Source organism: Paramisgurnus dabryanus, chromosome 18 (assembly GCF_030506205.2).
Source record: "Paramisgurnus dabryanus chromosome 18, PD_genome_1.1, whole genome shotgun sequence".
Classification (NCBI taxonomy): domain Eukaryota; kingdom Metazoa; phylum Chordata; class Actinopteri; order Cypriniformes; family Cobitidae; genus Paramisgurnus; species Paramisgurnus dabryanus.
The window spans coordinates 2,411,617-2,421,614 of record NC_133354.1 but is presented as its reverse complement, the minus strand read 5'-3'; the positions used below and the strand labels follow the sequence as shown (position 1 = coordinate 2,421,614).

Below are 9,998 nucleotides of genomic sequence, written 5' to 3'. Positions count from 1 at the left end.
CAGTGTGAGTAAATCATTCTAAAGTAATTATCCTCGGATGAAGGGTTACCACTATAACATCAGTGTGTAATAACCATCCTTGTGTGGAGCCTCTTCAAAGGTTCGCCCCTGCTCAGTATCTCTGGAACAGTAAGTGGAGGAGGAGCAAGGGAAGCGTTCGGCTCTGCACGACCATACCCAACATCCTCTCGACGCACAGGGAGCCTCAGGTAGGCCGCGTGCTACCCCTGCCCATCTGGAGTCCTGTAAGTCCACTGCCCCAAAGTGAAAGTTGTGCTAAGTAAACATTGTATTGAGCGAGAAGTAAAAGTCCCAGCCACCTGTGTAATACCTACCTCTGTTTACAGTAGAGAACCTGAGGAGCGAGAAGTAAAAGTCCCAGTCACCTAACTCTGTTACAGTAAAGAACCTGAGGAGCGAGAAGTAAAAGTCCCAGTCACCTGTGTAACACTTACCTCTGTTTACAGCCAAGAACATGAGGAGCGAGAAGGGAAAGTCCCAGTCACCTTAGTAATACTTACCTCTGTTCACCGCAACGAACCCACCAAGTCAAATCATCCCCGGTGACTGTGAAACACTTATCTCCGTCCACAGTAGAGAGCCTAAGGGGCGAGAAAGAAGAGTCTCAGTTACTTGGACGACACCAGAGGATTGAGTTCACCCCAGTCGACCTCTGCATCATTCAGAGTGAGGTAGCCATCTCGTACTGGATCGAGCATTGACTGTGTCTTTCTTTTAATTCTGCCTCCAGGAGAAGAGGAGGGCGCCACGGGTTCAAGAGACCAAGATAAAGGAGCTTTGTTCCCCTGTCTCCCCCCCCCCCCCTGGAAGAGCTACCTGGAGGCCAGAAGGAGAATTTATTTTAACTTCTCCCTTTCCCACAGTACTTTTAATTAATTTAAATAAAGTTTACTTTTAATTATACTTATACTCTGTGTGTCTGGTCATTGGGGTGGCTTTTGGGACCTCCTCAAGGTGGAAACTAGGGAGGGGCGTGACTTACAACATCTGTGGTCCACTCCGACCTGTGACAAACACGCTTGCTTATATAATGGGTTAGTGTTTTCATTTCTTCAACTGTCACTGTAGATCACGCTGTCACTGGCCTATCACACACTCTTAGAAAACTGTCGCCCCAGTGACACTTTTGTACCTCCTTGTACCTAAAGTAAAGTAATTCCTTTGTTGTCCGCCAAGTCAGAGAGGCGACGGGGAAAACCACAGCCAGCAGTCTGTCCACACTCATGCACATCATCAGCAGTATGGAGCAGTACATGTAGCAGTAGAAAGCAGCACTTGAAACGTGACACGTCACCTCACCAAACACCCAATCAGATATACACTGGTTCCCTGCCCAAAAACCCATACATTTTTTCCATAGACTTAGAAATAGATTAAGTTCTGTGTTTAACAAAAGTTTATGACACTTACACATGTTGTCCAACAAGATAATCTTCACAGATCATGGTAGCAATTCAGTATCACATGAGCAAGACCCTTTAATGGCTGTAAATGAGTGATATTACTTGGATATCATTAGCTTCATCAGATTTTTTGGGAGTTTGTTATTGATTCTCTAAGTGCTTGATCTCTCATGTGGCTTAAAATTTTGACATTAACACCCATTCAGTCTCCACTGAGGAAATTAGCTGTTATTATAATGCCAACAAAGCCCACATTCAGAATTTTAATACAAACCAATGTGCAAATGAAGACCCCACAGGAAAGAAGGGAATAATCCACACGAATAACATCCTTAAGGCCGGTATATATGATTTTCTTCTTCAGTCAAACACAATCAGAGTTGTATTAAATAATATCCTGGCTCTTTCTAGCCATGTAATGACACTGAATAGGGTCCGTTGTTTTGTAGCCCCTCCATCATACCCATACCCATGGGTTATTATGTCTTTTCAATACGGTGCATTTAAATGCAAACACATCCAGGGATGACATATTTTTGTGGGCCAACCTGGAATTTAGCCGGATTCTCTTGCCAGAAACAAATTCATTTCCACCATAGACTTCAGGATTACTGCAAAAATCAGCTCTGTGTTTAACAAATGTTTATGACATTTACACCTTTTGTCCAACAAGATCATTTTCACAGATGAACACAACTTTTAGGACTTTTGAATGCGTTTACTTAAAATGTGAACTACACCACAGTCTCTTGACATCAACGTCATCACCACCAAGCTTCCGACAGCTCTTTAAACTTTATTAAACACATCTAAAATTGTTTTCTGTTAAATAAATACTCGGTGGATGAATCTTTGTTAGGAATTGTGCCAATGTTGCATTGTTTTTGAGATTTTCATGCGTGATGATGTTTTAAGTCCCTGACAAAGTCTGAAGTCCCATTTAGCAACTTGTTAGAAACTGCCCTTTTAAAGATACGTTAAAGCTTTAAAAATCATTAGTGGGGGAATTACTGATGTGTTTTATGTCATATAATAAAATATACAAATATACTGAGCTTGTGGTTTAAAGGTGTTTAACCGAAACCCAATAAAAAAATCCATTGAATTCGCATCAATGGAACTGGAAGTGCTAAAATGCTAACTCACTTCTAGGTTTTGTGGCACAATGCATATGGCAACTTTTGAGATAATATTTAATATATTAATGACAGTGTTTGGCAAAAATATCAAATTATTATACACATAGGATGGCTTGAGGGTGAGTAAAATATGGACTTATTTGGAAATATTCCCAAAGAGTATACAGTATCTTCTATAGTATGTGTGCATACATTTTTAGTCAGTATACTGTATAGTAGGCCTGTATCATGAGTTTGAGCTCTGGAAAGGACTGTGGATGTACAAATTAGGACAATAATTAATTAATTTCCAGTGACATGACAATGAATCTTGATGTGAAACGTATTTAACAACAACAACAACAACAGTGATGGACCACACCTATTTTGCATTATTTTTTAATGTTTTATTTTCTAAAGTAAACCAACACAATTACATTTTGTGAAATATGTCATAAGTATTTGATTTTAAAGAATAATCTTGAAATATTATTTGGTTTACACAATTTGAATGTTTCTGACATTGAGCATAATAAGTGAACATGCTTTATATTTAGACCTTGTTTTACAGGGTACACACACAATATAATAACAATTGCTACTTTTCTTAACTGCTTAACTTTAAGATGCTTATGTTAGCATGAAGTCAGACAGCATTCATTACAGTGAGGATTACATTAACATACTCAAATGAACATCCAATTATGAATATAATGCAAACTATGTGTTTAATCAGCGCTTCACACATTAACACAGTTCTCTTCATATGCACAGCTCAGGACTGTTTGATAACTTTGTAACTCTTTTAGTTTTCTTCCACCAAAACACAGATCTGATCTGCTGTCTGCACTGAGACGACCCATAATAATACAGCAGAGGATCCAGAAAAACACTTGAGCTCCCTGCACACACAGCTAACATGTAAGCCATATATGATGCATTTCCCTCCTCACAGATGCCTCTTGCGATCAAAACAACACAGTGGTACAACAAGATAGCATTGGTTGCTGCAAAACAAACCACAAACTCTATCATTGTGGCAATAGTCATAATCACGGCTCTTCCTCGTTTATCTGAGGTTGATGATGATGTTGCTAAGCGACCAGATTTGACACTGAGTGCATATATAATAGTAGAGTAACACGCCAAAGTGATGACCAACGGCAGGAAGAAGTAAAGACAGGACAGAATGGAGAACAGGTTCATGTACGTCTGATCTGCTGGGTCGTCGTGACGCAATGCATCATGGCAGGTCATGCCCACATGCTCGATGTCGAAAGTTTGTGTTATGGCAAGTAATGGAACCGTGCCAGCGAGTGCCAGCAACCAGACCAGCGCACAAACGTAAGCAGAATTCCTCGTTGTCCTCCAGGTCAGAGAGACGATGGGGAAAACCACAGCCAGCAGTCTGTCCACACTCATGCACATCATCAGCAGTATGGAGCAGTACATGTAGCAGTAGAAAGCAGCGCTTAGCACACGACACGCCACCTCACCAAACACCCAATCAGATCCGTTCAGATGATAGTGGATCTTCAGAGGAAGCAGCAGGGTGAAGAGCAGATCCACACACGCCAGGTTTGACATGTAGATCACAGCCGGTTTCTTTTCTTTAATCTTACAGGTGAACGTCACCAGGGCCAATGCGTTTAGTGGCAAACTAATGAGGAAGAGGAGGATGTAGAAAGAGGGCATGACACGTGTGACCAGCAGGCTTTTGAGAAAGAGCACAGCTTTCTCTGAGATGCAGAATGTGATCACATTCTGTGAAGTTGTGATTAATTTATCTGCACCCAGATCAGTGCTGTTACACAGATCTGTATTGTTGAGAATTTCCTCTTCAGAAGAATTTAAGACGGGCCATAGCCTTTCTCTTTCTAGTTTTTCTTTACCTGTAAATAAACAGTACAACATCAATATCATACAACTCTTAATAAAGGGGACATTCCATGAAAATCAGACTTTTTTCATGTATAAGTGCTATAATCGGGTCCCCAGTGCTTCTACCAACCCAGAAAACATGAAAAATATCAACCCTGTAACTTTGTTTTGGTAAGGCTCTCTCTGCAAGCATGTGAATATATAGGTCATTCGGATTTCGCTCCCCCCATGACGTAGGTAGGGGATCTTATTATAATGATCCTGCCCCTTCATCTGCGCTATCCAACTATGACGCGGCCTCACAAGTGCGAGAGACAGAGAGAAAGAATGACTGACAGCACGAAGCGTTTGTATTCCCTCAAACACAAACAATAGCCTACAATCTTATAACTTATAGTTTTAATGGTCTTTCTAAAGGTTGAAGATGAGGAAAAGAGAGAGCAATGCGACGGTTCACTTTCATCAATACAAGTATTTTAATATGTTTCTGTGAAGTTCATATCACCCTGTAGCCCAAGACAGCTTGCCCACTGAAGCTAAGCAGGGCTGAGCCTGGTCAGTACTTGGATGGGAGACCACTTGGGAAAAACCAGGTTGCTGCTGGTAGTGGTGTTAGTGAGACCAGCAGGGGGTGCTCACCCTGTGGTCTGTGTGGGTCCTAACACCCCAGTATGGATGGGGACACTATACTGTCAAAAAAGCACCGTCCTTCGGATGAGACGTTAAACTGAGGTCCTGACTCTCTGTGGTCATTAAAAATCCCAGGATGTCCTTCGAAAAAGAGTAGGGGTGTGCCCCGGCATACTGGCCAAACTTGCCCATTGGCCTACTAATCATCCCTCATACTAATTGGCTACTTCACTCTGTCTCCTCTCCACTAATAAGCTGGTGTGTGGTGAGCGTTCTGGCGCAATATGGCTGCCGTCGCATCATCCAGGTGGATGCTGCACATTGGTGGTGGTTGAGGAGATTCCCCCGTTCATATGTAAAGTGCTTTGAGTACTGAGAAAAGCGCTATATAAATGTAAGGAATTATTATTATTATTATTATATGAATGAACACGTGAATTAATGCACTGCTCGAGACAGAGTGAGAGAACAACGCGTATTCACTATCATAGATCAAATGACATGTTTATGTTTATTGTGTGTTTCTCTAAAGTTTAAGCATTAAACGGGTTGTTTTATTACAGATCATTTAAATGTGCTTTTAAATAAAACACTGGCAGCATGAGACCTAAAAGTCTTTATTTTTATTCCACAATGTTCCCCATCTGCTGATAAACATGTATTTAGTATGCATAAAACAGATGATTGAAGTTTTAAACTTGTTCAAATATATAATGCTAAACATAGCTTACTAACTTCTTTCGTGAGAGAATCTCCCTCTTGATGTGAGTGCTTGAGACTCAGCCCACCTGATCAGCTCATGTGGATTTAAGGGGATACACACAAAATCTGTGCATTTTTGCTCAGACCCATAAAGTGCCTATTTTAACACGCCACAATAAATTACCTATATGGTATTTTGCGCTAAAACTTCACATATGTACTCTGGGGACATCAAAGATTTATGTAATATTTTAAAAACGTCTTGTGGAATGTCCCCTTTAATTTTAAGCTGCTTTGACTAAAGGTATCTGCTGATAAATATATATATATATATATATATATATATGCAAATATAAAAATACATGAATATAAACTTTCATAAATGACAAGTGAATAGAGTGAATGTCAAGGTTTTCATTGCACACACACACAGGTTTACATTTTATTGAACAAATTCTTCAAAAATAAATCGTATGAAAATATATTTTTATGTTACTTTCATATTGTATTATATTTTCATCAGTGTGGAGCTTGACAATTAATTCTACAGTAACTGTGTGTATAAACAGATTTGGAAATGACTTTAGAAAAGACTTTTGTATAAAAAAAATGCAAGTATCTTCTTGAGTTCAGTTACCTTTGACTTGTGAGGAACAGTTGGGTGACATCTTGTCTCTTGACTTCTCCCTCGACATTGTCATTCCAACATGAAAACTACCACAAATGACTTTAACACAGGGGATTTTTCATTAGTAGTAAAACAACCTATTTGGACACTAAGCATCAGTTTTCTATGTTCCTAGACGTCTTTGCAAAATCTATTAATGTATCCCACATTTACTTCAAATAATGGTATTTTAAAGCAAATTACAGAAACATTTACATACATAACACAAGTTTAGTTCTTATCTGGAATAACAATTTCATTAGCCTGGTTAGCCAGACCTACATCAAGATGTAAGGTCTGGCAACTCTTCACACAAACGGCTCAATGCAAGGGGCGGGATATAAGGTTGTCCCTCAAAATGCCTCTGCACGCAATAGGATAGCGCTATGACCAATCAGAGCAACGAAGAAGGTGACGTAGTTACCGTAACCAGTCGGCAAAGCTCCAAACACATCTTTCTTGCTTAAAAAGGACTTCAGTAGGGTTATTTGCTCTTCTCTCAAAGAAAAACATAAGTCTAAGTCCTCCAGAGTCGCGGCCAAAGCCGCTTCAAAAGAAAGCTGTTCGCCAGCAGCAGCAGCCATTCTTTGTTTTCAAGTAGGAACCGTTGCAGCTCTGTCATCATCATGTTAAGCCCGCCCCACAGACGCTACACACGATGTGATTGGCCTGACCAAATTTTGGTTTTTGGAGCTGTTAAGTGTATTGTGAGTGCCTAGACTAAACCCTGGCAGCAAATATATTTTGCGGCTGCTAGGGTGCGTCTAGATTTCTAGGCTACAATTTCATGACACTATCAATTAAACTGCTGGTCTGTAACAAGTTAGAAAAGATGCATTTAAATATTTTATTTAGGAAAAAATGCAAGTAGGTTATTGTATGAGTTCAGTTACCTATCGGAATTCTCCTTGATCCCTGTATTATCTCGTTTGCTATTTTAGAGCAAAGCACAGAAACATTAGTTTAGCAAACATATAAGAAAATCTTAGGTAAAAGTTTGCAAAACTCTACAAGAAAAAGTCATTATTAAATATGGAAACACAGAATACCCAAAATTTCATTGTGTAGTTAATTTAAATTAAGAGTACAAAATGTATAACAATAATGTATATATGTACTGTAACTATAATGTTACATACATGCTCCTGTATAGCTCAGTGGTACAGCATAACCCGAGTACACACATACAGTAGTTATAAAATATTTATGTGTTGTAATGCAATGTTAGTCGCTTTGTATAAAACACTCTAAATTACTTCCTGATCATGCAGCATGAATCTGAAAACGATTAAATTCACAGCTCTTAAAATCATAAGATGTAATGGTTGTAATGCAATGTCAGTCGCTTTGTATAAAACACTTTAAATTCTGCTGGGTTATTTTTGACCCAATGGTGGGTAAATAATGGACAGAAAACATGTTTGGTTTGGTTATAAATAAACTTATGCTGAGTTGTTAACCCAACCATGAGTTTAAACAACCCAGCATTGCATTGAAATAACCCAGCATAGGATTATTAATTAACCCTACATTTGTTATATCCACCTAGCATTAATTTAAAAATAACCAGCAGATTTTAGAGTAAAGTATCTGCCAAATGTAAATAATGATTATAAGGTGTTATTAATAACTGGTGTAGTCTGGTTGCAAAGCCTAGTAAGCAGGGGTGAAACTGCCATGTATCAGTTGAAGGATATGCAAATCCCCCGTGACCCCATCTCCCCCTCTAGAAAATATTTATGAAACTAACATATGGGCTTTAAAATGTCGCTGAGATATTTACTATTTACTTTTGCCCTCAGTGGTTTATTGGTTAACTAGAAAAATTAACATCTATGAATCTATGTAAAAATATATGTAAAAACACAAATGCACTGTCAATTACTGCTTTAAAATCTAAAATAAAAACCTGTTTTTTACCATTGAGGTTTACTTGCCAGTCCTCATACGAAGGATAACCACTATCTGTAACAAAAAATACAAAAACACAACAATATTAGTCAATGCTCTCCCTACTGATCATATAAGACATTCAGAACACATCTGAGGCTTTGATAAGTCCAGCAAAACATAAAAACAAACACTCCCTGATCGTGCAGCATGAATCTGAAAACGATTAAATTCACAGCTCTTAAAATCATAAGATGTACTTACCGCTCTCTCCAGTGCATGCATGCACAACTATCATTAAAAACAAGATAGTTTTTAACCCCATGAGTGACCTAGAGAAAATATTTAACAAAAACATATCAAATCACGAAACTTCAGAGTCTTCAGACCGACACACACAGAGTGAATGTTTTAGTCAGTATTCAGTCTGGGTTAATATGACAGCGTTTATGTGACATCACTCAACCTTTTAGCCTCCATTGAACTCATTTAAACCACAGATGCCACAAGAAAGTGTGAAATAGACACTAAAATGTTTTTTCATGAAACAGATGCAATCCAAAGCAAATTAGCTAAAGAGCTTCACAGAAAGCAAGAACACGCTTGCTTATATCATGGCTTTGTGTTTTCATTTCTACAACTGTCACCGTAGATCACGCTGTCACTGGCGTATACCACACTCTCAGAAAACTCTCGCCCCAGTGACACTTTTGTACCTTTGTGCTTCTAAAGTAAAGACGAATCAGAGTTCTGCAGAATTCCTTGTTGTCCGCGAGATCAGAAAGGCAACGGGGAAAACCACAGCCAGTAGTCTGTCCACACTCATCAGCAGTATGGAGCAGTACATGTAGCAGTAGAAAGTAGGCGCCTTCACTTCAGTATATAAGACCATCATAGTGTGCTACAAAGATTGTAGGCCAACACGAAAGTTAGTGGGACACTCGGTTCCCTGGCCAAAAAAACATTATTCTTTTTCCATAGACTTTAGGATTAAGTTCTGTGTTTAACAAAAGTTTATGACACACATTTTGTCCAACAAGATAATCTTCACAGATCAAGGTAGCAAATCAGTATCACATGAGCAAGACCCTTTGATTACTGTAAATGAGTTTTTTGGGAGTTTGTAATATTGATTCTCTAAGTGCTAAATCTCTCATGTGGCTTAAAATTGTGACATCACTGTCCATTCAGTCTCCATTTAGGTAAATTAGCTGTTATTATAATGCCAACAAAGCCCACATTCAGAATTTTAATACAAACCAACGTGCAAATGAAGACCCCACAGGAAAGAAGGGAATAATTGACCAGAATAACAGCTTATACTGAGAGGCGGATAAATGTTGGTTTGGGTCGGGTGTGTTTCCTAAAACTCTTCCATAATTTCATTACACAAATTATTAATGCCACTGAGCTCTGCCCTTTCTTCAACCTGAGGATACCATGCCCCCTTTTTGGACATGACCCTTGCGCATCTGAAACCAGGGGCCATGACAGCAAATACTGAAATGGATTCAATTTAAGGAACAGTTCACCCTAAATTGAAAACTAGCCCATATTTTACTCATCCTTAAGCCAGGTGTATATGATTTTCTTCTTCAGTCGAACACAATCAGAGATGTATTAAATAATATCCTGGCTCTTTCTAGCCATGTAATGAGACCGAATAGGGTCCGTTGTTTTGTAGCC

At 39.0% G+C, this 9,998-nt stretch overlaps 1 protein-coding gene across 1 annotated transcript; it reads right to left on the bottom strand.

Moving 5' to 3' along the window:
- Window positions 1-3,011: 3,011 nt before the first annotated feature.
- LOC135721818 (proteinase-activated receptor 1-like) lies at window positions 3,012-7,349 on the bottom strand. Its single transcript, XM_065244268.1, has 3 exons — window positions 7,316-7,349; window positions 6,393-6,482; window positions 3,012-4,434 (listed from the first exon to the last, which is right to left on the bottom strand). The coding sequence occupies exons 2-3, from the start codon at window positions 6,454-6,456 to the stop codon at window positions 3,305-3,307; spliced, it is 1,194 nt and encodes a 397-aa protein (XP_065100340.1). The 5' UTR covers window positions 6,457-6,482; window positions 7,316-7,349; the 3' UTR covers window positions 3,012-3,304.
- Window positions 7,350-9,998: the final 2,649 nt, after the last annotated feature.

Bases quoted from the DNA above. Each gene is read 5' to 3' on its own strand.
- LOC135721818 (XM_065244268.1), bottom strand. From the start codon at position 6,456: ATGACAATGTCGAGGGAGAAGTCAAGAGACAAGATGTCACCCAACTGT. The intron at 4,435-6,392 runs GTAACTGAACTC...GTTTATTTACAG, and splicing joins CTGTTCCTCACAAGTCAAAG to GTAAAGAAAAACTAGAAAGA.